Below are 27,350 nucleotides of genomic sequence, written 5' to 3' on the forward strand. Positions count from 1 at the left end.
GGTTTTCCTCTGGGTGTTGCCTCTAGTTCTTCCAGATTCTTCTGTGGGTCTCTCTGGTTTTCCTCTGGGTGTTGCCTCTAGTTCTTCCAGATTCTTCTGTGGGTCTCTCTGGTTTTCCTCTGGGTGTTGCCTCTAGTTCTTCCAGATTCTTCTGTGGGTCTCTCTGGTTTTCCTCTGGGTGTTGCCTCTAGTTCTTCCAGATTCTTCTGTGGGTCTCTCTGGTTTTCCTCTGGGTGTTGCCTCTAGTTCTTCCAGATTCTTCTGTGGGTCTCTCTGGTTTTCCTCTGGGTGTTGCCTCTAGTTCTTCCAGATTCTTCTGTGGGTCTCTCTGGTTTTCCTCTGGGTGTTGCCTCTAGTTCTTCCAGATTCTTCTGTGGGTCTCTCTGGTTTTCCTCTGGGTGTTGCCTCTAGTTCTTCCAGATTCTTCTGTGGGTCTCTCTGGTTTTCCTCTGGGTGTTGCCTCTAGTTCTTCCAGATTCTTCTGTGGGTCTCTCTGGTTTTCCTCTGGGTGTTGCCTCTAGTTCTTCCAGATTCTTCTGTGGGTCTCTCTGGTTTTCCTCTGGGTGTTGCCTCTAGTTCTTCCAGATTCTTCTGTGGGTCTCTCTGGTTTTCCTCTGGGTGTTGCCTCTAGTTCTTCCAGATTCTTCTGTGGGTCTCTCTGGTTTTCCTCTGGGTGTTGCCTCTAGTTCTTCCAGATTCTTCTGTGGGTCTCTCTGGTTTTCCTCTTGGTGTTGCCTCTAGTTCTTCCAGATTCTTCTGTTGGTCTCTCTGGTTTTCCTGTGGGTGTTGCCTCTAGTTCTTCCAGATTCTTCTGTGGGTCTCTCTGGTTTTCCTCTGGGTGTTGCCTCTAGTTCTTCCAGATTCTTCTGTGGGTCTCTCTGGTTTTCCTGTGGGTGTTGCCTCTAGTTCTTCCAGATTCTTCTGTGGGTCTCTCTGGTTTTCCTCTGGGTGTTGCCTCTAGTTCTTCCAGATTCTTCTGTGGGTCTCTCTGGTTTTCCCCTGGGTGTTGCTTTTAGTTCCTCCAGTTTATTTTGCACTGTCCCGTTAGTTACTCCTGTGTGTTGTCTATAGTTCCTTCAGTTTCCTCTGGGTAGCCTCTCTGATCCCTCGTGGTTGTTGCCTCTAGTTCCTCCAGTTTCTTTTGCACAGTCCCTTTAGTTCCTCCTGGGTGTTGCCTCTAGTTTCTCCAGATTCTTCTGGGCAGCCTCTCTGGTTTCCTCTATTTCTTCAGTTTCTTGGCAGCCTCTCAGGTTCCTCCTAGGTGTTGCCTCTAGTTCCTTCAGATTATTTTGCACCTTCTGGGTGTTGCCTCTAGTTCTTGTTCCTCCAGTATCTTCTGGGCAGCCTCTCAAGTTACTCCTGGGTGTTGCCTCTAGTTCTTCCAGATTCTTCTGTAGGTCTCTCTGGTTTTCCTCTGGGTGTTGCCTCTAGTTCTTCCAGATTCTTCTGTGGGTCTCTCTGGTTTTCCTGTGGGTGTTGCCTCTAGTTCTTCCAGATTCTTCTGTGGGTCTCTCTGGTTTTCCTCTGGGTGTTGCCTCTAGTTCTTCCAGATTCTTCTGTGGGTCTCTCTGGTTTTCCTCTGGGTGTAGCCTCTAGTTTTTTCAGATTCTTCTGTGGGTCTCTCTGGTTTTCCTCTGGGTGTTGCCTCTAGTTCTTCCAGATTCTTCTGTGGGTCTCTCTGGTTTTCCTGTGGGTGTTGCCTCTAGTTCTTCCAGATTCTTCTGTGGGTCTCTCTGGTTTTACTCTGGGTGTTGCCTCTAGTTCTTCCAGATTCTTCTGTGGGTCTCTCTGGTTTTCCTCTGGGTGTTGCCTCTAGTTCTTCCAGATTCTTCTGTGGGTCTCTCTGGTTTTCCTCTGGGTGTTGCCTCTAGTTCTTCCAGATTCTTCTGTGGGTCTCTCTGGTTTTCCCCTGGGTGTTGCTTTTAGTTCCTCCAGTTTATTTTGCACTGTCCCGTTAGTTACTCCTGTGTGTTGTCTATAGTTCCTTCAGTTTCCTCTGGGTAGCCTCTCTGATCCCTCGTGGTTGTTGCCTCTAGTTCCTCCAGTTTCTTTTGCACAGTCCCTTTAGTTCCTCCTGGGTGTTGCCTCTAGTTTCTCCAGATTCTTCTGGGCAGCCTCTCTGGTTTTCCTCTGGGTGTTGCCTCTAGTTCTTCTAGATTCTTCTGTGGGTCTCTCTGGTTTTCCTCTGGGTGTTGCCTCTAGTTCTTCCAGATTCTTCTGTGGGTCTCTCTGGTTTTCCTCTGGGTGTTGCCTCTGGTTCCTCCATTTTCTTTTGCACAGTCTCTAATTCCTCCTGGGTGTTGCCTCCAGTTCCTCCCGTTTCTTCTGAGCAGCCTCTCAGGTTCCTCCTGGGTATTGTCTTTAGTTCCTTTAGTATTTTTCTTAGTAAATCAAAATTATCCTAAGATATCTTCAGACTCCCTACATTTGTAGATTTACAGGATATTTGTTATGTTCTGCTACCAAAGCTAAGGAAAGAGAGGAGATCTGTCCCTACTATAGGACTCAGCTGAATCCCTACGATGTAACAGGGAACCTGATCCTGCGATCAGACCTGCTAAAGTCCTAATCTAGTCTGTACGGAGACCTATAGATGTGGGGAGGGAATCCCTACAAGTACTAAGGACTGGGAGGAATATGGGACACCTCCTAACAGAAATAGTAGCAGACAGACGAACAAACAAAATAGATAGAACATAGAGGTCCGTAGACCAAGCAAACTAACAGAGTTAGATACAGAGCACAGGCTAGCTAGAAAGTAGATATACAATGAAGTCCAGCAAAGCCAGAAGGGCGGAGCAGGATTAAATAGGCCAACAAGGTCATGTGACCAGCAAAGGAAAAAAAACCTAACAGCAAGGTTCTAACAGTACCCCCCCTTCTAAGAGGATCCTCCGGATCCCCTAGGACCAGGCTTATCAGGAAATCTCCTGTGAAACGCTCTGATAAGTCTGGACGCGGAAACATCATCTGACCTCACCCAAGAGTTATCCTCGGGTCCGAAACCTTTCCAGGCCACAAGATACTGCAAACTACCTCTATACCGTCTAGAGTCAAGGATGCGAGAAATTTCATATTCCCCGTCCTCCACCACCGGAGGAACAGAGGCAGAGGCGTCACCATCCGACACAACAGCTTTTTTTAACAGAGAGACATGAAAGACCGGATTAATTCTCCAGGAGGTAGGAACCTCCAACCTAACAGCAGATTGGTTGACAACCTGAAGCACCTTAAAGGGCCCTACAAACTTGGGACCCAATTTCTTAGAAGGAATCCTCAACCGCAGATTCCTAGAGGACAACCAAACCATGTCACCAACAGCGAACAAAACCTCCTGTCGTTTCCTATCAAAGTAGTCTTTAGATTTTCTGTTGGCCTCCTGAAGATTACCACGCACATCCGTCCAAACTCTTTCCAAATCACCGGAAAAATTCTCCTCCTCAGGCACGGCAGATCCCAACTTGGAGAACGACCCAAACGACGGATGTCTCCCAGAACAACAAAAAAAAGGCGAACAACCAGCAGAAGAAGATGTATGATTGTTCAGAGCAAATTCGGCAAGTGGCAGAAACTCAGACCACCCCTCTTGATTGTCTGCCACAAAACAACGCAAGAACTGCTCAACATCCTGGTTTTTCCTTTCTGTCTGGCCATTAGATTCAGGATGATATCCGGACGAAAACGACAAATGAATTCCCAACCTGTCACAAAAGGCACGCCAAAAACGAGCCACGAACTGAGGACCCCTATCAGAAACAATGTCAGTAGGAACGCCATGAAGTCTGACAATTTCCTTGACAAAGGCCTTAGCGAGAGTTTTAGCGCAGGGCAGTTTGACGAAGGGAACCAAGTGACACATCTTGCTAAAACTGTCCACGACCACCCAGATGACAGTAAAACCCTCAGAGGGGGGAAGGTCAGTTATAAAGTCCATAGCCAAATGTGTCCAAGGAGCACTGGGGACCTCCAAAGGACAAAGCAACCCCGCAGCAGGAGTATGTGAGGACTTAGATCTAGCACATATAGTACATTGGCGCACCCACTTAATGACTTCCTTCTGCCATCCAGGCCACCAAAAACTGCGACCCACCAGTCTCTTGGTCTCAGAGATTCCGGGATGACCTGCCAACCGAGATTCGTGACACTCAACAAACAAATCTCTCCTAAAGGTCCCAGGCACAAACAACCTCCCATGAGGAGTGTTAGATGGGGCATTCTCCTGAGCTTTAAGAATCTCATCTTCCAAAACGGAGTCTAAAGCAGCTATCACAACACCTTCTTGTAAAATGTTCTCCTCTTTCTCACCACCGACTATGGGAGAAAAACTGCGAGACAAGGCATCCGCCTTAACATTCTTAGTACCAGGGATGTAAGTAACGGAGAAATTAAACCGCGAGAAAAACAGTGCCCACCTAGCCTGACGGGCATTCAGGCGCTTGGCAGCATCAAGATATATCAGATTTTTATGATCCGTAAGAACCTGAACGGGAAATTCCGCACCTTCCAAGAAGTGGCGCCAGTGTTCAAATGCGAGTTTAATAGCCAATAATTCCCGATTACCAATATCGTAATTCAGTTCAGTCTCCGAAAATTTTTTTGAAAAAAAGGCACAGGGATGTAATCCATCCCCGTTATCCTGAGACAATACTGCGCCAACCCCCACAGAGGAAGCATCAACCTCAACCAAAAACAGCCTAGTAACATCAGGCTGCATAAGGATGGGAGCAGAGGTGAACCTCTCCTTGAGATACACAAAAGCTTCAATGGCCTCAGAAGACCACTGAACCGCATCAGCACCTTTCCTGGTGAGATCAGTCAGAGGTTTGACAATACTAGAAAAATTTTTTATGAATTTTCTATAGTAATTGGCGAAACCCAAAAACCTCTGTATCGATTTCAAACCAATAGGCCTAGGCCATTCCTGCACAGCCTGAACCTTAACCGGATCCATCTCAAAACCTTTGCTGGAGATAATGTAGCCCAAAAAACTAATTCTCTGTACAGCGAACTCACATTTCTCCAGCTTAGCAAAAAGCGAATTGTCCATTAATAACTGTAATACCTCACGCACGCTCCGCCAATGAGACTCCAGATCTGGCGAATAAATCAAAATGTCATCCAAATACACAACCACATTTTTACCGATCAAAGGTCTAAGGATGTCATTAATCAGATTCTGAAAAAATGCAGGAGCATTAGTGAGACCAAAAGGCATAACCAGATTCTCAAAATGACCCACAGGAGTGTTAAAAGCAGTCTTCCATTCATCACCCTCCTTCATGCGCAACAGATTGTATGCCCCCTTAAGGTCAATTTTAGAGAACCACTTGGCCCCCAATAACTGGTTAAACAGATCAGGAATCAATGGCAGTGGGTAAGGATTGCGTACCGTAATTTTGTTAATCTCACGAAAATCCAGACAAGGACGTAAACCGCCGTCCTTTTTTTTTACAAAAAAAAATCCAACCGCCACAGGAGACTTAGAAGGCCTAATGTGACCGGCGGCCAAACTTGTCTGTATGTATTCCTCCAAAGCCTTCCTCTCAGGAATAGTAAGGTTAAATAAACGACTTTTAGGAAGAGTCGCTCCAGGGACAAATTCAATAGAACAATCATAGTCTCTATGGGGAGGCAAAACCTGCGATTCTTTCTCAGAAAAAACTCTCCAAAAATCCTGAATAGGAACAGGCAATTCTCCTCTATCCAAAGCTGCAATACGCCCGTTACAACACTTGTCATAACATTTATGGCTCCAGGATTTAATTTCACTGGTAGACCAATCCAGTACAGGATTGTGAAATTTTAACCAGGGCAATCCCAATATTACTGGAGAAGGCAAGTTATTCAACACTACCAAATCCAATTTCTCATGGTGAACACCATTAATAGTGAGAGGAAATTCACTGACCTTGAGAGTAATATTCTTCAAAGGGGAACCATCCACAGAAACCACAGCAATGGGGGATGATAAAGGTTCAGGTTTTAAATTGAGTTTTTCCACGAATCCCCCATCAATTACATTCAGAGTAGACCCACAATCAACAAACACCCGAAATTCCATCAATTTTTCCTGAGCAATCGTGGAAGCAGCTAAAAATACACCCTTGGAATTTAAACAGGCAATACGGGCGTGACTGACCATTTTTTTTTCTTTCTTCATACGAAGCTCACAGCCTTTAATCAAATGACCAGATTTTCCGCAATAGAAACACAAGCCTTCCGAAAAACGACGGTCTTTTTCTTGAGAGCGAGGTGCCACCGATCCAATCTCCATCGGTTCACCACTGTTAGTACACACATTATCATAACCAGAAACTGACATAGCAGAGGATTTGCTCTCATTAACCCTAGCACGCAGTCTCCTATCCACCCGTATAGCTAATTGCATAGCCTGTTGCAAATCCTCAGGTGTAGGATAAGCAATTAGCAGGTCTTTAACCCTTTCACTGAGCCCAGCAAGAAATAGACTTTTCAGAGCAGAATCGTTCCACCCTGTTTGAGTCGACCAACGACGGAAATGAGTACAATATTTTTCAACATTACCTGATCCTTGTTTTAAACGTCTCAACTCAGTCTCAGCTGATGCGACACGGTCAGGATCATCATATAATAGTCCCAAAGCAGAAAAAAAACTATCCACTGATCTGAAGCATGAATCACTAGGTTGCAAAGAAAAGGCCCACTCCTGAGGCTCTTTGCGCAAAAGTGACATTATGAACCCTACGCGCTGGGATTCATCCCCAGAGGACTTGGGTCTCAAACGAAAATACAATAAGCAAGCATTTTTAAATGAAAAAAATTCTCGGTGTTCACCAAAAAATAAATCCGGCAAACATACCTTAGGCTCCAAGAAATGTGCTCCAGGACAGTTACTCACGTGCTGACGGAGCTCGGCCACCTCCAGAGAGAGTCCCTGCAGGCGATGAACCAAATCCTGAACCGACACCATGATGGAACAGAAAAATCTTTCCTTAGAGAATTTGCTGGCTGGACTTACTGTTATGTTCTGCTACCAAAGCTAAGGAAAGAGAGGAGATCTGTCCCTACTATAGGACTCAGCTGAATCCCTACGATGTAACAGGGAACCTGATCCTGCGATCAGACCTGCTAAAGTCCTAATCTAGTCTGTACGGAGACCTATAGATGTGGGGAGGGAATCCCTACAAGTACTAAGGACTGGGAGGAATATGGGACACCTCCTAACAGAAATAGTAGCAGACAGACGAACAAACAAAATAGATAGAACATAGAGGTCCGTAGACCAAGCAAACTAACAGAGTTAGATACAGAGCACAGGCTAGCTAGAAAGTAGATATACAATGAAGTCCAGCAAAGCCAGAAGGGCGGAGCAGGATTAAATAGGCCAACAAGGTCATGTGACCAGCAAAGGAAAAAAAAACTAACAGCAAGGTTCTAACACTCACAGCTACGGAAAACTATGCATATTGTTCCTTTGCTGACCCTGCCACTAAAAATATGTGTCCCATTATTATCGGAAGTATAGAACTTCCGATATTCCATATTTCATGTCGGCGCCGGCGAGACTGCAGATTTAGGTTGAGCAAATGGGGGATGCCCTGGGGGTGAGAGAGAATTTTTTTGAAGCCAGGAATTGCATCCTTCTCACCTAGGTGTATATTTGTCACAGGCCGGCGTCACTAGAAAATACACTCGTATGTTAATTGGGTTAGTAGCGCCCTATGTACTAGCATTTGCCCATTAGCCACTTCTCCTGTGTGTGCTAATTCGGAGCCATCGGTAACCCTGTCACTAACCGGATCATTCCTGGCTTAGCCTACTGCGGCAGGTCAAGTGTTACCGACCAGCACGGACATCAAAGGCACTGCGGCTTTCTCCATCCACTTTGGTGCCTGTGGAGCAGGCGGACTGTCTCACGTCTAGCCAGATCCTTCATCTAGTACGGTCCATATCAGGTAGGATTTCTTCACGTAGTATTTCCAAAGACATACTGATAGGGAATTTAGATTGTGAGCCCTATTGGGGACAGCACTGATAATGTATGTAAAGCGCTGCGGAATATGTTGGAGCTACATAAAAAATAAAGATTATTATAATAAAGATTATTATTCACATTTTCTGTTGAGCGCGTACAGGTATTTGTTAATTAGTAACATTGAGCGTTCATTGGCCAGGTACCATTTAAATATTTACTTTTCCAGCATCCCATCACCCCTGGATGAAGCATTTCAGTGCGAAACGCGCGTCGGGTGTGGTGGGGGCCTGGACTCTATACTTCCTAAGGTAATACTTTTATCCAATTATGCCATAAGTATAGGTGCTTATATTGTGGGTATACAGGGAGTGATTATTTAACATACTCCTATTATAGGATTAATAATATTTTTTTATTTATACTTTTTCATTATATACTCTACTGAATTTCCCTATAGGTCTATATGACCTCCCTGTATATCGAAACAAGTTGGACAAATTTGTATTTATTTTTTCTTGTTACATCAAACTAATGACAGATCATTATGCAGAAGAACTTTCTGGAACAGTATTGATTCTTATACATCCACCTGTTATGAGGGTTGTATATATTTAGAGATTGACGTTTATACATATTTTGTGTGTCCAGGTTCACCCACCCATTCCTCATTTGTGGTGGTTTCTATTTTTTAATCATGTTTATATTATATTTGTTTTATGTATCTAAATAAAGTATTGTAATTTTAACGTTGGCCATATAGTTAATGGTTGGTGTTCATGATCTTTCATTCGGCCTATAGGATTTATTTATATTGGTGTTTATTTCTAGTTCCTTCTGGGCAGCATCTCAGGTTCCTCTTGGGTGTTGACTATTTCCTTCAGATTATTTTGTACAGGCTCTTTAGTTCCACCTGGGTGTTGTCTTTAGATCCTGTTCCTCCAGATTCTTCTGGGCAGCCGGTCTCTCTGGTTTTTCTCTGAGTGTTGCCTCTAGTTCTTCCAGATTCTTCTGTGGGTATCTCTGGTTTTCCTCTGGGTGTTGCCTCTAGTTCTTCCAGATTCTTCTGTGGGTCTCTCTGGTTTTCCTCTGGGTGTTGCCTCTAGTTCTTCCAGATTCTTCTGTTGGTCTCTCTGGTTTTCCTCTGGGTGTTGCCTCTAGTTCTTCCAGATTCTTCTGTGGGTCTCTCTGGTTTTCCTCTGGGTGTTGCCTCTAGTTCTTCCAGATTCTTCTGTGGGTCTCTCTGGTTTTCCTCTGGGTGTTGCCTCTAGTTCTTCCAGATTCCTCTGTGGGTCTCTCTGGTTTTCCTCTGGGTGTTGCCTCTAGTTCTTCCAGATTCTTCTGTGGGTCTCTCTGGTTTTCCTCTGGGTGTTGCCTCTAGTTCTTCCAGATTCTTCTGTGGGTCTCTCTGGTTTTCCTCTGGGTGTTGCCTCTAGTTCTTCCAGATTCTTCTGTGGGTCTCTCTGGTTTTCCTCTGGGTGTTGCCTCTAGTTCTTCCAGATTCTTCTGTTGGTCTCTCTGGTTTTCCTCTGGGTGTTGCCTCTAGTTCTTCCAGATTCTTCTGTGGGTCTCTCTGGTTTTCCTCTGGGTGTTGCCTCTAGTTCTTCCAGATTCTTCTGTTGGTCTCTCTGGTTTTCCTCTGGGTGTTGCCTCTAGTTCTTCCAGATTCTTCTGTGGGTCTCTCTGGTTTTCCTCTGGGTGTTGCCTCTAGTTCTTCCAGATTCTTCTGTGGGTCTCTCCTGTTTTCCTCTGGGTGTTGCCTCTAGTTCTTCCAGATTCTTCTGTGGGTCTCTCTGGTTTTCCTCTGGGTGTTGCCTCTAGTTCTTCCAGATTCTTCTGTGGGTCTCTCTGGTTTTCCTCTGGGTGTTGCCTCTAGTTCTTCCAGATTCCTCTGTGGGTCTCTCTGGTTTTCCTCTGGGTGTTGCCTCGAGTTCTTCCAGATTCTTCTGTGGGTCTCTCTGGTTTTCCTCTGGGTGTTGCCTCGAGTTCTTCCAGATTCTTCTGTGGGTCTCTCTGGTTTTCCTCTGGGTGTTGCCTCTAGTTCTTCCAGATTCTTCTGTGGGTCTCTCTGGTTTTCCTCTGGGTGTTGCCTCTAGTTCTTCCAGATTCTTCTGTGGGTCTCTCTGGTTTTCCTCTGGGTGTTGCCTCTAGTTCTTCCCGATTCTTCTGTGGGTCTCTCTGGTTTTCCTCTGGGTGTTGCCTCTGGTTCTTCCCGATTCTTCTGTGGGTCTCTCTGGTTTTCCTCTGGGTGTTGCCTCTAGTTCTTCCAGATTCTTCTGTGGGTCTCTCTGGTTTTCCTCTGGGTGTTGCCTCTAGTTCTTCCAGATTCTTCTGTGGGTCTCTCCTGTTTTCCTCTGGGTGTTGCCTCTAGTTCTTCCAGATTCTTCTGTGGGTCTCTCTGGTTTTCCTCTGGGTGTTGCCTCTAGTTCTTCCAGATTCTTCTGTGGGTCTCTCTGGTTTTCCTCTGGGTGTTGCCTCTAGTTCTTCCAGATTCCTCTGTGGGTCTCTCTGGTTTTCCTCTGGGTGTTGCCTCGAGTTCTTCCAGATTCTTCTGTGGGTCTCTCTGGTTTTCCTCTGGGTGTTGCCTCGAGTTCTTCCAGATTCTTCTGTGGGTCTCTCTGGTTTTCCTCTGGGTGTTGCCTCGAGTTCTTCCAGATTCTTCTGTGGGTCTCTCTGGTTTTCCTCTGGGTGTTGCCTCTAGTTCTTCCAGATTCTTCTGTGGGTCTCTCTGGTTTTCCTCTGGGTGTTGCCTCTAGTTCTTCCCGATTCTTCTGTGGGTCTCTCTGGTTTTCCTCTGGGTGTTGCCTCTAGTTCTTCCCGATTCTTCTGTGGGTCTCTCTGGTTTTCCTCTGGGTGTTGCCTCTAGTTCTTCCAGATTCTTCTGTGGGTCTCTCTGGTTTTCCTCTGGGTGTTGCCTCTAGTTCTTCCAGATTCTTCTGTGGGTCTCTCTGGTTTTCCTCTGGGTGTTGCCTCTAGTTCTTCCAGATTCTTCTGTGGGTCTCTCTGGTTTTCCTCTGGGTGTTGCCTCTAGTTCTTCCAGATTCTTCTGTGGGTCTCTCTGGTTTTCCTCTGGGTGTTGCCTCTAGTTCTTCCAGATTCTTCTGTGGGTCTCTCTGGTTTTCCTCTGGGTGTTGCCTCTAGTTCTTCCAGATTCTTCTGTGGGTCTCTCTGGTTTTCCTCTGGGTGTTGCCTCTAGTTCTTCCAGATTCTTCTGTGGGTCTCTCTGGTTTTCCTCTGGGTGTTGCCTCTAGTTCTTCCAGATTCTTCTGTGGGTCTCTCTGGTTTTCCTCTGGGTGTTGCCTCTAGTTCTTCCAGATTCTTCTGTGGGTCTCTCTGGTTTTCCTCTGGGTGTTGCCTCTAGTTCTTCCAGATTCTTCTGTGGGTCTCTCTGGTTTTCCTCTGGGTGTTGCCTCTAGTTCTTCCAGATTCTTCTGTGGGTCTCTCTGGTTTTCCTCTGGGTGTTGCCTCTAGTTCTTCCAGATTCTTCTGTGGGTCTCTCTGGTTTTCCTCTGGGTGTTGCCTCTAGTTCTTCCAGATTCTTCTGTTGGTCTCTCTGGTTTTCCTCTGGGTGTTGCCTCTAGTTCTTCCAGATTCTTCTGTGGGTCTCTCTGGTTTTCCTCTGGGTGTTGCCTCTAGTTCTTCCAGATTCTTCTGTGGGTCTCTCTGGTTTTCCTCTGGGCGTTGCCTCTAGTTCTTCCAGATTCTTCTGTGGGTCTCTCCTGTTTTCCTCCGGGCGTTGCCTCTAGTTCTTCCAGATTCTTCTGTGGGTCTCTCCGGTTTTCCTCTGGGTGTTGCCTCTAGTTCTTCCAGATTCCTCTGTGGGTCTCTCTGGTTTTCCTCTGGGTGTTGCCTCTAGTTCTTCCAGATTCTTCTGTGGGTCTCTCTGGTTTTCCTCTGGGTGTTGCCTCTAGTTCTTCCAGATTCTTCTGTGGGTCTCTGGTTTTCCTCTGGGTGTTGCCTCTAGTTCTTCCAGATTCTTCTGTGGGTCTCTCTGGTTTTCCTCTGGGTGTTGCCTCTAGTTCTTCCAGATTCTTCTGTGGGTCTCTCTGGTTTTCCTCTGGGTGTTGCCTCTAGTTCTTCCAGATTCTTCTGTGGGTCTCTCTGGTTTTCCTCTGGGTGTTGCCTCTAGTTCTTCCCGATTCTTCTGTGGGTCTCTCTGGTTTTCCTCTGGGTGTTGCCTCTAGTTCTTCCCGATTCTTCTGTGGGTCTCTCTGGTTTTCCTCTGGGTGTTGCCTCTAGTTCTTCCAGATTCTTCTGTGGGTCTCTCTGGTTTTCCTCTGGGTGTTGCCTCTAGTTCTTCCAGATTCTTCTGTGGGTCTCTCTGGTTTTCCTCTGGGTGTTGCCTCTAGTTCTTCCAGATTCTTCTGTGGGTCTCTCTGGTTTTCCTCTGGGTGTTGCCTCTAGTTCTTCCAGATTCTTCTGTGGGTCTCTCTGGTTTTCCTCTGGGTGTTGCCTCTAGTTCTTCCAGATTCTTCTGTGGGTCTCTCTGGTTTTCCTCTGGGTGTTGCCTCTAGTTCTTCCAGATTCTTCTGTGGGTCTCTCTGGTTTTCCTCTGGGTGTTGCCTCTAGTTCTTCCAGATTCTTCTGTGGGTCTCTCTGGTTTTCCTCTGGGTGTTGCCTCTAGTTCTTCCAGATTCTTCTGTGGGTCTCTCTGGTTTTCCTCTGGGTGTTGCCTCTAGTTCTTCCAGATTCTTCTGTGGGTCTCTCTGGTTTTCCTCTGGGTGTTGCCTCTAGTTCTTCCAGATTCTTCTGTGGGTCTCTCTGGTTTTCCTCTGGGTGTTGCCTCTAGTTCTTCCAGATTCTTCTGTGGGTCTCTCTGGTTTTCCTCTGGGTGTTGCCTCTAGTTCTTCCAGATTCTTCTGTGGGTCTCTCTGGTTTTCCTCTGGGTGTTGCCTCTAGTTCTTCCAGATTCTTCTGTGGGTCTCTCTGGTTTTCCTCTGGGTGTTGCCTCTAGTTCTTCCAGATTCTTCTGTGGGTCTCTCTGGTTTTCCTCTGGGTGTTGCCTCTAGTTCTTCCAGATTCTTCTGTGGGTCTCTCTGGTTTTCCTCTGGGTGTTGCCTCTAGTTCTTCCAGATTCTTCTGTGGGTCTCTCTGGTTTTCCTCTGGGTGTTGCCTCTAGTTCTTCCAGATTCTTCTGTGGGTCTCTCTGGTTTTCCTGTGGGTGTTGCCTCTAGTTCTTCCAGATTCTTCTGTGGGTCTCTCTGGTTTTCCTCTGGGTGTTGCCTCTAGTTCTTCCAGATTCTTCTGTGGGTCTCTCTGGTTTTCCTGTGGGTGTTGCCTCTAGTTCTTCCAGATTCTTCTGTGGGTCTCTCTGGTTTTCCCCTGGGTGTTGCTTTTAGTTCCTCCAGTTTATTTTGCACTGTCCCGTTAGTTACTCCTGTGTGTTGTCTATAGTTCCTTCAGTTTCCTCTGGGTAGCCTCTCTGATCCCTCGTGGTTGTTGCCTCTAGTTCCTCCAGTTTCTTTTGCACAGTCCCTTTAGTTCCTCCTGGGTGTTGCCTCTAGTTTCTCCAGATTCTTCAGGGCAGCCTCTCTGGTTTCCTCTATTTTTTCAGTTTCTTGGCAGCCTCTCAGGTTCCTCCTAGGTGTTGCCTCTAGTTTCTTCAGATTATTTTGCACCTTCTGGGTGTTGCCTCTAGTTCTTGTTCCTCCAGTATCTTCTGGGCAGCCTCTCAAGTTACTCCTGGGTGTTGCCTCTAGTTCTTCCAGATTCTTCTGTGGGTCTCTCTGGTTTTCCTCTGGGTGTTGCCTCTAGTTCTTCCAGATTCTTCTGTGGGTCTCTCTGGTTTTCCTGTGGGTGTTGCCTCTAGTTCTTCCAGATTCTTCTGTGGGTCTCTCTGGTTTTCCTCTGGGTGTTGCCTCTAGTTCTTCCAGATTCTTCTGTGGGTCTCTCTGGTTTTCCTCTGGGTGTAGCCTCTAGTTTTTTCAGATTCTTCTGTGGGTCTCTCTGGTTTTCCTCTGGGTGTTGCCTCTAGTTCTTCCAGATTCTTCTGTGGGTCTCTCTGGTTTTCCTGTGGGTGTTGCCTCTAGTTCTTCCAGATTCTTCTGTGGGTCTCTCTGGTTTTCCTGTGGGTGTTGCCTCTAGTTCTTCCAGATTCTTCTGTGGGTCTCTCTGGTTTTCCTCTGGGTGTTGCCTCTAGTTCTTCCAGATTCTTCTGTGGGTCTCTCTGGTTTTCCTCTGGGTGTTGCCTCTAGTTCTTCCAGATTCTTCTGTGGGTCTCTCTGGTTTTCCTCTGGGTGTTGCCTCTAGTTCTTCCAGATTCTTCTGTGGGTCTCTCTGGTTTTCCTCTGGGTGTTGCCTCTGGTTCCTCCATTTTCTTTTGCACAGTCTCTAATTCCTCCTGGGTGTTGCCTCCAGTTCCTCCCGTTTCTTCTGAGCAGCCTCTCAGGTTCCTCCTGGGTATTGTCTTTAGTTCCTTTAGTATTTTTCTTAGTAAATCAAAATTATCCTAAGATATCTTCAGACTCCCTACATTTGTAGATTTACAGGATATTTTTGCGGTTGTACTTGGTGCCAGAGGTCCTCCAGTCTTGTGGCCCCATGGTAATAGATGAGGTTGGATCCAGTGTGCTGAATCTGAATCTGTGATCACTTTTTCAGTTGGATTCTGGGAGCAGCGGCTTCATCAGCAGTGGACAATTCTGGACCCTCCTGCAGAAACACGGCTCGGAGCTAGAACCCCACAAGCTGGACGTCCTGCTGGCCCTCGCACACAGCAGTGCTGATGGGAAGATCTGCTACCAAGATGTTCTAAATCTGGTGAGTGCCCAGAAACGAGCGCGCCGGATCTTCGAGGACTAAGGTGGGGTTGTCTCTCGTGGTGTGGTTCATGCCGCCATCTCTGGGGTTTCGCTTACAACATAGTCATACTCATGTGACCGTCACGTGCCCTCCATTTATATTATATGGTTATCTCTCTTTGTGCCTTTCAGATGTGCAACAAAAGATCAAACAGCTTCCGCCGCGCAATTCTGCAGGGAAACCGCCGACTCTGCAATAAGTCTCTCCTGGAGGAGTCCAGCTTGGACCTGACTCAGCGCCTAATCCGCCATGTTGCCTATGAGACCCTGCCCAGGGAGATAGACCGGAAGTGGTTCTATGACAACTACACGGGGTGCCCCCCACCTTGGTTCATGATCACGGTCACCATCGTGGAGGTGAGTCCGGCCGCTATCTGTGATGGCAGCACCTCCAGTCACCATGACACGGGCGGCCGCCATCTTTATTCTCATGCCATAAACGAGGGGTAAATGAAGGCAGCATGGCATCTTGACTGTATAAGGTGTAATTTCAGCACTTGTGTCGCAGGTAGCCATCTTTGTGTACTACGGTCTACTGCTCGACCGCTTTGTCCTGCAAGTGAGGCATCCGCAGTACCTGAAGAAGAATCCTCTGGTGTATCACCCGCAGCTCCGGGCGCAGGCGTGGCGGTACCTCAGCTACATATTCATGCATGCCGGGTGAGTAGCGCTCCACCGCCTCCAGCACACAGGGGGTTAACCCATTTTGTTCTTCTCAGAGTCACAGCTGTTATTAGGACACTGCCTCTTTAAATTTAAGAACGTATAATATGGGGTCAGCGGAGTGGCTGTAAGGGGGCTCCTAAGTGATAGCGGGAGATTCAAGTCAGGTTGATGTCACCACAATGGGCAAAGCCATGTTTATAAGGTGTGATGTCATCAGACAAGGGGGGTCTGATCCTCACATAACGGGGTCTTGTCTTCTAGGATAGAGCATCTGGGGGTGAACGTGGCGTTGCAGCTGCTGGTCGGGGTCCCCCTGGAGATGGTGCACGGGGCGATGAGGGTCGGCTTTGTGTACGTGGCAGGAGTCTTGGCAGGTGAGAGGTCACGTTAGCTGCTCATTATTTAGGGGGGCTTCTGAGATGTCTGATTATTGTGCTCTTCCCTGCAGGTTCCCTTGCCGTGTCCGTGGCTGATATGACAGCTCCGGTGGTTGGATCATCGGGCGGCGTGTACGCTATCGCATCTGCCCACCTCGCCAATATAGTCATGGTACGGAACCCCTCAGGGAGGCACAAAACCCCAAATACCCCTCAGGGAGGCACAAAACCCCAAATACCCCCCACTGAGGCACGCAGCCCCCAAACACCCTCCAGGAAGGCACTGAACCCCCCAAACACCCTCCAGAGAGGCACAGAACCCACCAAACACCCTCCAGAGAGGCACAGAATCCCCCCAAACACCTTCCACTAAGGCACAGAACCCCCCAAACACCCTCCAGAGAGGCACAGAATCCCCCCAAACACCTTCCACTAAGGCACAGAACCCCCCAAACACCCTCCAGAGAGGCAAAGAACCCCCCCAACCAATCAACTCCCAGTGAGGCACAGAATCCCAAAAACCTTCCTCTGAGACAGAGAACTCCCCGAAACACCTTCCACTAAAGCACAGAACCCCCCAAACACCTTCCACTGAGGCAAAAAAAAAACACCTTCCACTGAGGCAGAGAACCCCCAAAACACCCTCCAGAAAGGCACAGAACCCCCCCAAACACCGTCCTCTGAGGCACAGAACCACCCAAACACCTTCCACTGAGGCAGAGAACCCCCCAAACACCGCCCAGAGAGGCACGGAACGCCAACACCTTCCACTGAGGCAGAAAACCCCCCAAACACCGTCCTCTGAGGCACAGAACCAACCAAACACCTTCCTCTGAGGCACAGAATCCCCCTAACACCTTCCTCTGAGGCACAGAACCCCCCAAACACCTTCCACTGAGGCACAGAACCCCCCAAACACCTTCCACTGAGGCAAAAAAAAATACTGTCCACTGAGGCACAGAACCCCCCAAACACCATCCTCTGAGGCACAGGAGCCCTCAAACAATGTCCACTGAGGCAGAAAACCCCCCAAACACCATCCTCTGAGGCACAGAACTCCTCAAACACCGTCCTCTGAGGCACAGAACCCCCCAAACACCCTCCAGAGACACAAAGAACCCCCCAAAACACCCTCCAGAGAGGCAAAGAACCCCCCCCCAAAGAACTCCCAGTGAGGCACAGAACCCCCAACACCTTCCTCTGAGGCTCAGAACCCCCCAAATGTCCCCTGAGGCACAAACCCCCCAAACACCTTCCCCTGATGCAGAGAACCCCCAAACACCTTCCACTGAGGCAGAAAACCCCCCCAAACACTTTCCACTGAGGCAAAAAAAAAAATCACCGTCCACTGAGGCAGAGAACCCCCCAAACACCTTCCACTGAGGCATAGAACCCCCCAAACACCTTCCACTGAGGCACAGAATCCCCCAAACACCTTCCACTGAGGCATAGAACCCCCCAAACACCTTCCACTGAGGCATAGAACCCCCCAAACACCTTCCACTGAGGCATAGAACCCCCCAAACACCTTCCACTGAGGCATAGAACCCCCCAAACACCTTCCACTGAGGCATAGAACCCCCCAAACACCTTCCACTGAGGCATAGAACCCCCCAAACACCTTCCACTGAGGCATAGAACCCCCAAACACCTTCCACTGAGGCCGAGAACCCCCCAAACACCTTCCACTGAGGCCGAGAACCCCCCAAACACCTTCCACTGAGGCAGAGAACCCCCCAAACACCTTCCTCTAAGACTCAGAACTCCCTAAACACCTTCCACTGAGGCACAGAACCCCCAAACACCTTCCACTGAGGCAGAGGACCCCTCAAACACCTTCCACTGAGGCACAGAATCCCCCAAACACCCTCCAGAGAGGCACAGAACCCCCCAAACACCTTCCTCTAAGACACAGAACTCCCTAAACACCTTCCACTGAGGCACAGAATCCCCCAAACACCCTCCAGAGAGGCACAGAACCCCCCAAACACCTTCCTCTAAGACACAGAACTCCCTAAACACCTTCCACTGAGGCAAAGAACCCCCAAACACCTTCCACTGAGGCAGAGGACCCCTCAAACACCTTCCACTGAGGCAGAGAACCCCCTAAACACCATCCAGAGAGGCACAGAACGCCAACACCTTCCACTGAGGCAGAAAACCCCCCAAACACCGTCCTCTGAGGCACAGAACCAACCAAACACCTTCCACTGAGGCACAGAACCCCCCAAACACCCTCCGGAGAAGCAAAGAACCCCCCAAACACCCTCCAGAGACACAAAGAACCCCCCAAACATCCTCCAGAGAGGCAAAGAACCCCCCCCCCAAAGAACTCCCAGTGAGGCACAGAACCCCCAACACCTTCCTCTGAGGCTCAGAACCCCCAAATGTCCACTGAGGCACAAAACCCCCCAAACACCTTCCCCTGATGCAGAGAACCCCCAAACACCTTCCACTGAGGCAGAGAACCCCCCAAACACCTTCCACTGAGGCATAGAACCCCCCAAACACCTTCCACTGAGGCAGAGAACCCCCCAAACACCTTCCACTGAGGCAGAGAACCCCCCAAACACCTTCCTCTAAGACACAGAACTCCCTAAACACATTCCACTGAGGCACAGAACCCCCAAACACCTTCCACTGAGGCAGAGGACCCCTCAAACACCTTCCACTGAGGTACAGAATCCCCCAAACACCCTCCAGAGAGGCACAGAACCCCCCAAACACATTCCTCTAAGACACAGAACTCCCTAAACACTTTCCACTGAGGCACAGAATCCCCCAAACACCATCCAGAGAGGCACAGAACCCCCCAAACACCTTCCTCTAAGACACAGAACCCCCAAACACCTTCCACTGAGGCAGAGGACCCCTCAAACACCTTCCACTGAGGCAGAGAACCCCCCAAACACCTTCCACTGAGGCACAGAACCCCCAAACACCTTCCACTGAGGCAGAGAACCCCCTAAACACCGTCCAGAGAGGCACGGAACGCCAACACCTTCCACTGAGGCAGAAAACCCCCCAAACACCGTCCTCTGAGGCACAGAACCAACCAAACACCTTCCACTGAGGCACAGAACCCCCCAAACACCCTCCAGAGAAGCAAAGAACCCCCCAAACACCCTCCAGAGACACAAAGAACCCCCCAAACATCCTCCAGAGAGGCAAAGAACCCCCCCCCCAAAGAACTCCCAGTGAGGCACAGAACCCCCAACACCTTCCTCTGAGGCTCAGAACCCCCAAATGTCCACTGAGGCACAAAACCCCCCAAACACCTTCCCCTGATGCAGAGAACCCCCAAACACCTTCGACTGAGGCAGAGAACCCCCCAAACACCTTCCACTGAGGCACAGAACCCCCCAAACACGTTCCTCTGAGGCACAGAACCCCCCAAACACTTTCCTCTGAGGCACAGAACCCCCCAAACACCTTCCTCTGAGGCACAGAATCCCCCTAACACCTTCCTCTGAGGCACAGAACCCCCCAAACACCTTCCACTGAGGCACAGAACCCCTCAAACACCTTCCACTGAGGCACAGAACCCCCCCAAACACCTTCCACTGAGGCAAAAAAAAAATACTGTCCACTGAGGCACAGAACCCCCCAAACACCATCCTCTGAGGCACAGGACCCCTCAAACAATGTCCACTGAGGCAGAAAACCCCCCAAACACCATCCTCTGAGGCACAGAACTCCTCAAACACCGTCCTCTGAGGCACAGAACCCCCCAAACACCCTCCAGAGAAGCAAATAACCCCCCAAACACCCTCCAGAGACACAAAGAACCCCCCAAAACACCTTCCAGAGAGGCAAAGAACCCCCCCCAAAGAACTCCCAGTGAGGCACAGAACCCCCAACACCTTCCTCTGAGGCTCAGAACCCCCCAAATGTCCCCTGAGGAACAAAACCCCCCAAACACCTTCCCCTGATGCAGAGAACCCCCAAACACCTTCCACTGAGGCAGAGAACCCCCCAAACACTTTCCACTGAGGCAAAAAAAAAAAATCACCGTCCACTGAGGCAGAGAACCCCCCAAACACCTTCCACTGAGGCAGAGAACCCCCCAAACACCTTCCACTGAGGCATAGAACCCCCCAAACACCTTCCACTGAGGCACAGAATCCCCCAAACACCTTCCACTGAGGCAGAGAACCCCCCAACCACCTTCCACTGAGGCATAGAACCCCCCAAACACCTTCCACTGAGGCACAGAACCCCCAAACACCTTCCACTGAGGCAGAGAACCCCCTAAACACCGTCCAGAGAGGCACGGAACGCCAACACCTTCCACTGAGGCAGAAAACCCCCCAAACACCGTCCTCTGAGGCACAGAACCAACCAAACACCTTCCACTGAGGCACAGAACCCCCCAAACACCCTCCAGAGAAGCAAAGAACCCCCCAAACACCCTCCAGAGACACAAAGAACCCCCCAAACATCCTGCAGAGAGGCGAAGAACCCCCCCCCCAAAGAACTCCCAGTGAGGCACAGAACCCCCAACACCTTCCTCTGAGGCTCAGAACCCCCCCAAACACCTTCCACTGAGGCAGAGAACCCCCAAACACTTTCCACTGAGGCAAAAAAAAAATCACCGTCCACTGAGGCAGAGAACCCCCCAAACACCTTCCACTGAGGCATAGAACCCCCCAAACACCTTCCACTGAGGCACAGAATCCCCCAAACACCTTCCACTGAGGCAGAGAATCCCCCAAACACCTTCCACTGAGGCAGAGAACTCCCCAAACACCTTCAACTGAGGCACAGAATCCCCCAAACACCCTCCAGAGAGGCACATAACCCCCCAAACACCTTCCTCTAAGACACAGAACTCCCTAAACACCTTCCACTGAGGCACAGAATCCCCCAAACACCTTCCACTGAGGCAGAGAACCCCCCAAACACCTTCCACTGAGGCATAGAACCCCCCAAACACCTTCCACTGAGGCATAGAACCCCCCAAACACCTTCCACTGAGGCAGAGAACCCCCAAACACCTTCCACTGAGGCATAGAACCCCCCAAACACCTTCCACTGAGGCAGAGAACCCCCAAACACCTTCCACTGAGGCATAGAACCCCCCAAACACCTTCCACTGAGGCAGAGAACCCCCAAACACCTTCCACTGAGGCATAGAACCCCCCAAACACCTTCCACTGAGGCAGAGAACCCCCAAACACCTTCCACTGAGGCAGAGAACCCCCCAAACACCTTCCACTGAGGCAGAGAACCCCCCAAACACCTTCCACTGAGGCATAGAACCCCCCAAACACCTTCCACTGAGGCAGAGAACCCCCCAAACACCTTCCACTGAGGCACAGAATCCCCCAAACACCTTCCTCTAAGACACAGAACTCCCTAAACACCTTCCACTGAGGCACAGAACCCCCAAACACCTTCCACTGAGGCAGAAGACCCCTCAAACACCTTCCACTGAGGCACAGAATCCCCCAAACACCCTCCAGAGAGGCACAGAACCCCCCAAACACCTTCCTCTAAGACACAGAACTCCCTAAACACCTTCCACTGAGGCACAGAGCCCCCAAACACCTTCCACTGAGGCAGACGACCCCTCAAACACCTTCCACTGAGGCACAGAACCCCCAAACACCTTCCACTGAGGCAGAGAACCCCCCAAACACCCTCCAGAGAGGCAAAAAAAAACAAACACTGTCCACTGAGGCACAGAACCCCCCAAACACCGTCCACTGAGGCAGAGAACCCCCCAAACACCTTCCACTGAGGCAGAGAACCCCCCAAACACCGTCCTCTGAGGAACAGAACTCCCCCCACAGCCCTCTGAGGCACAGAACCAACCAAACACCCTCCAGAAAGGCACAGAACCCCCAAAACACCTTCCTCTAAGACACAGAACCCCCCACACACATTCCTCTAAGACACAGAACCCCCCAAACACCTTCCACTGAGGCACAGAATTCCCCAAACACCTTTCTCTGAGGCACAGAACCCCCCCAAACACCTTCCTCTGAGGCACAGAACCCCCCAAATGCCCCCTAGTGAGACAGAACCGCTTTCCTAATGTCCCCAGAGGAGCTTGAACCCCACCAATGCCCACAGTGAGGGCAGAGCCCCCTGCGCCCCATACAGCCCCACCTCCAAAAAAAAGACCAGTCTGAAATTCCCAGAACGCCGACCCCCATAGGGCACCGACCCCCATAGGGCACCGACCTCTCAGCGCTCTCAAAAAATGCTCAGAAAATAACCCAAAGCCACAACAATGGGACAGAATCCCCTAAAAACTCTTCACCCCTCTACTATTAGGGGCCTCAATGCCCAGGATGCCCATTACACTGCAGGCGGGGTAGGCGGGGGTCCTGCTCATGTTCTGTGTACACCTCAGTATCCAAGGATTGGCACAGAGTGGTCCCCGCAGCGCCCCCAGTAAGGAGGTGAAGACTGAGGGGATCTTCTGTCAGACTGGGGTGCACTTATTTATGGGGTAGCAGTGGTTTCGGGGCGTCTTATGTTGGGGTCACTGATCTGTCGTCTTCTCCCCAGAACTGGTCGGGGATGCGCTGTCAGTTCAAGCTCCTGCGAACGTCCTTTGCCTTAATATGTAGTAAGTATGAGCCCCCGACGGCTGTGGATAAGGGGACCCCCAGATACCGGCACAAGGGGGCGACACTGCACATAGGGCCAGCAGCCAATCATAGCGCAGCTTTCAGTGTATAACCTCAGGTGGGGCGACTGCTGCTTCCCAGAATCCCACACCCCAGGTTATACGGCTCCACGTCCCCCAAAAATCACTGCAGACAATACAGCCGCAGCCGCCCCCTGCTGGACACCTAGGGAACGACAGGAGGCAGAAGACTAGAGACGGGAGTGCAATCATCTGCAGGATCTATCACTGTGTATGTCAGGAAGTGGAGGAGCGATGCTCTGCAGAGGTCAATGGTGTAATAATCTGCAGGATATATCACTGTGTATGTCAGGAGGTGAAGGAACGATGTTCCGTGGGCCCAGGGTGACAATCTGCCAGGGTCACGCTCTCCAGACTTTTGCGGGGCCAGGGTGATTATGCGCAGGGCTGGGATGACGCTCTGCAGGCCTCCTCGGTGATGCTCCCTGGTGTGATGCTCTGCAGGCCTCCTCGGTGATGCTCCCTGGTGTGATGCTCTGCAGGCCTCCTTGGTGACGCTCTCCAGGGTGACGCTCTCCAGACGCCCTCGGTGACGATCTGCAGACCTCTGGGGTGACGCTCCCCGGGGTGACATTCTCCAGACCTCCTCGGTGAAGCTCCCTGGGGAGATGCTCTGCAGACCTCCTCGCTGATGCTCCCCAGGGTGACGCTCTGCAGACATCCTGGTGACGCTCCCCAGGGAGACGCTCTGCAGACCTCCTGGTGACGCTCCATGGTGTGATGCTCTGCAGACCTCTGGGGTAACGCTCTGCAGAACTCTGGGGTGACGCTCTCCAGACATCCTCGGTGACGCTCTGCAGACCTCCTCGATGATGCTCTGCAGACCTCCTGGTGACGCTCCCCAGGGAGACGCTCTGCAGACCTCCTGGTGACGCTCCCCAGGGAGACGCTCTGTAGACCTCCTGGTGACGCTCCCCAGGGAGACACTCTGCAGACCTCCTCGGTGATGCTCCCTGGGGTGACGCCCTGCAGACCTTCTGGTGACTCTGCCCAGGGTGACGCTCTGCAGACCTCCTCGGTGATGCTCCCCGGGGTGACGCTCTGCAGACCTCCTGGTGACGCTCCCCAGGGTGACGCTCTGCAGACCTCCTGGTGACGCTCCCCAGGGTGACGCCCTGTAGACCTCCTGGTGACGCTCCCCAGGGAGACGCTCTGCAGACCTCCTGGTGATGCTCTGCAGACCTCCTCGGTGATGCTCCCCAGGGTGACGCTCTGCAGACCTCCTGGTGACGCTCCCCAGGGTGACGCTCTGCAGACCTCCTGGTGACGCTCCCCAGGGTGACGCTCTGCAGACCTCCTCGGTGATGCTCCCCAGGGTGACGCCCTGTAGACCTCCTGGTGACGCTCCCCAGGGAGACGCTCTGCAGACCTCCTCGGTGACGCTCCCTGGGGTGACGCTCCCCAGGGAGACGCTCTGCAGACCTCCTGGTGACGCTCTGCAGACCTCCTCGGTGATGCTCCCCAGGGTGACGCTCTGCAGACCTCCTGGTGACGCTCCCCAGGGAGACGCCCTGTAGACCTCCTGGTGACGCTCCCCAGGGAGACGCTCTGCAGACCTCCTGGTGACGCTCCCCAGGGTGACGCTCTGCAGACCTCCTGGTGACGCTCCCCAGGGTGACGCTCTGCAGACCTCCTCGGTGACGCTCCCCGGGGTGACGCCCTGCAGACCTCCTGGTGATGCTCCCCGGGGTGACGCCCTGCAGACCTCCTCGGTGACGCTCTCTGTGGTGACAACCTGCAGACCTCCTCGGTGACGCTCCCTGGGTTGACTCTCTGCAGACCTCCAGGGTGACGCTCCCCAGGGAGACGCTCTGCAGACCTCCTGGTGACGCTCCCCGGGGTGACGCCCTGCAGACCTTCTGGTGACATGTCCGTTCTCTCTTTGCAGTGAGCCTGGAATTCGGCCGGGCGGTCTGGCTGCGGTTCTCGCCCTCCTCGCACGCCCCCTGCCCTCCCCCCAGCTTTGTTGCGCACCTGGGCGGGGTTGTGGTGGGGATCACGCTGGGGGTTGTGATCCTGCGGAACTTCGGGCAGCGGCTGGCGGATCAGTGGCTCTGGTGGCTCTTCCTGGGCGGCTCCGCGCTGTTTGTGGCCTTCGCCGTGCTGTGGAACCTGTTTGCTTTCAGTCTGCCTGGTCTCCGGCTGCCGCCGCCACCATAGCGGAGGTCATGCGACTGTGGAGGTCATGTGACTGTGGGGGGCACTGGCCACTTTAGCAGAGGTCATGTGACTGACTGTGGGGAGCTCCGGCCGCCGTAGCGGAGGTCATGTGGCTGCCGCTGTGGACAGTACCCTGCTTGTAGACGAAGTGTGACCCTCATCCCAACACCCCAGGCCCCGAAATCTGTCAGGATCTCCCCGGCCGCCAGTGAATGGTAACCTCCATGTGTACAGTCAGAGCCGGAAACATCTGATACACTGAACCAACCCCGCAGCTGTACCTGAGCAGACCATCCGCAGCACACGGCTCTGGTGCAGAAGAGGACATATTGTAGCACCAGCGGTGGAGCCGCCCAGCATCTACATGGACCTGGTCAGAGACACTGGCACGCCGCATGGTGGCGGATCATCATCATCACGGAGTGATTAGCATAGCCCCGCCCCTGCACTCCTGGCAGTGGTCATGGGACCGGCCGGCGGCCTCGCTGTGTGATAGGATTTTCTACTGTGGTTTTATAAAACGTTGAGCCTCTGGCAGCATCATTACTTCTCGGCCACAAGAGTGAGACCCCCGATGTAGAAAACCGGGGGAGAGCAACATGTTACCAGCAGGAGGCACCACCCCCTAATGCAAGTTACCCGAAAAACCCAGACAGGACAGCAGAACCAGGACGGTATGGGGGAGGAAGTAAAACCCCTCTAACCTAATCCAGACTGCCCCTCTCTAAGCCCATCTCCACCTCCAGGCTGCCCCACTCTAAGCCCATCTCCACCTCCAGGCTGCCCCTCTCTAAGCCCATCTCCACCTCCAGGCTGCCCCTCTCTAAGCCCTCCTCCAGGCTGCCCCACTCTAAGCCCACCTCCACCTCCAGGCTGCCCCACTCTAAGCCCATCTCCACCTCCAGGCTGCCCCTCTCTAAGCCCATCTCCACCTCCAGGCTGCCCCTCTCTAAGCCCACCTCCAGGCTGCCCCACTCTAAGCCCATCTCCACCTCCAGGCTGCCCCTCTCTAAGCCCATCTCCACCTCGAGGCAGCCCCTCTCTAAGCCCATCTCCACCTCCAGACTACCCCTCTCTAAGCCCATCTCCACCTCCAGACTGCCCCTCTCTAAGCCCGTCTCCACCTCCAGACTCCTATGTTCTCCAAATTCTTGTCAACACCAGACTCCTCCATCCTCTTCCAACATCTGCCTCCTCTACCTCCCTCTGTCCTCCTCCCCATGCCTCTCTGGACCCAACACAGAGAGCACAGGCTACACTTCATGTATGCCGCCCTCTAGGCCTAATGACAGATGCCCCGTTGGTGCTACCAGGCGACCTATTATCCTGACCATATCAACCACCATCACCACAGTGCTCTTCTGTCTATCCCTCTGAAGCTACGTGCCCTGTATGAGATACCGGATTATCCGGAACATAGAACAGCTACAATTGATGACAACCTATTTTTGCGATTTTGAAAAAGACCCAGGATCGGGTCGAAACGTGAAAGAGTCGCTTCTGAAAGTCACTCTACGTATCATCTTGTAAAATAAAGAACTAATGCATTTCAAAACACTCCTGCGAGTGCGGCTGTACATTGTACTCCTGTGTATTTGGAAACATCTCCAGTCCGGCCACCACCGCTATCTTCATTGAGTGCATCTTTACTATGACGTACTATACCCTCTAGACTCCTCCCTCTGTCCTCAGCCTCCCTCCGGACTCCTCCACTGTCAAGACTCCTTTATCCTCTTCCTCCTTCCAGACTTCTCCCTCTGTTCTCCTTCAGACTCCTTCCTCGTCCCCCTCCAGACTATGCTCTCCATGCTCCTCTGTCCTCTCTAGACTCCTCCTCCATCCAGACTTCTCCCCAGTCCTCTTCCTCCCTCCAGACACCTTTCTCATCCTACCTTCAGACTACACGCTCCATCCTCCCTCCAGACCCCTCCTCAGGCCATCTCCCTCGCCCTCCCTTCAGACCCCTCTCTCCAGACTACACTCTCCATGCTCCTGTCCTCCTTCCAGACTCCTTCACGTCGCTCCCTCCAGACTCCTTCTATATCCTCCTCCTCGCCCAGACTATGCTCTTCTTGCTGCTCTGTTCTCCCTCCAGACTCCACTGTTCTCCCCCACTGTTAAGACTCCTTTATCCTCTTCTTCCTTGCACTTCTCCCCTGTCCCCCTCCAGACTACACTCTCCATGCTGCTCTGTCCTCTCTAGGCTCCTCCTCCCCCTCCTTCGAGACTCCTCCCTCCAGACTACGCTCTCCATGCTCCTCTATCCAGACCCCTCCCTCCAGATTCCTAATCGCTCCAGACTACTTTCCATTGCTCCTGTCCTCCTTCTAATCTCCTCCACATCGCTCCCTTCAGACTCCTTCTCTATCCTCCAGACTACGCTCTTCTGTTCTCCCCACTGTCAAAACTTTTTTTATCCTCCCCTTCTGTCCAGACTCCTTTATCCTCTTCTTCCTTCCAGACTTCTCCCTCTGTCCCCCTCCAGACTACGCTCTCCATGCTGCTCTGTCCTCTCTAGACTCCTCCTCCATCCTGACTTCTCCCCCTCCCTCCAACTCCTTTTGTCCTCTTGCTCCCTCCAGACTCCTTCTCTATCCTCTTCCTGCCTCCAGACTCCTCCTCTTTCTCGCCCCGACTACACTCTCCATGCTCCTGTCCTCCCTCCTCTAGACTCCTCCCTCCACACTACTCTCCATGCTTCTCTGTTCTCTCCCTCACTCTGTCCTCCACACCCC

General features: G+C 51.2%; 1 protein-coding gene across 1 annotated transcript in view; it reads left to right on the top strand.

Annotated features, from left to right (window-relative positions):
- LOC141176374 (uncharacterized) overlaps positions 1–26,172 on the top strand; it is a 53,976-nt gene extending 27,804 nt beyond the window's left edge. Inside the window, exons 2-8 of the mRNA XM_073660335.1 lie at positions 14,552–14,710; positions 14,884–15,108; positions 15,260–15,411; positions 15,679–15,791; positions 15,866–15,966; positions 22,314–22,374; positions 24,344–26,172. Of these exons, the coding sequence (XP_073516436.1) occupies positions 14,552–14,710; positions 14,884–15,108; positions 15,260–15,411; positions 15,679–15,791; positions 15,866–15,966; positions 22,314–22,374; positions 24,344–24,615 (1,083 nt within the window). The 3' untranslated portion in view covers positions 24,616–26,172. The remainder of the gene's footprint in view (positions 1–14,551; positions 14,711–14,883; positions 15,109–15,259; positions 15,412–15,678; positions 15,792–15,865; positions 15,967–22,313; positions 22,375–24,343) is intronic.
- Positions 26,173–27,350: the final 1,178 nt, after the last annotated feature.

The sequence above is a fragment of the Phyllobates terribilis genome, unplaced genomic scaffold (genome assembly GCF_046119375.1).
Source record: "Phyllobates terribilis strain yellow unplaced genomic scaffold, ASM4611937v1 Scaffold_25__1_contigs__length_18738178, whole genome shotgun sequence".
Classification (NCBI taxonomy): domain Eukaryota; kingdom Metazoa; phylum Chordata; class Amphibia; order Anura; family Dendrobatidae; genus Phyllobates; species Phyllobates terribilis.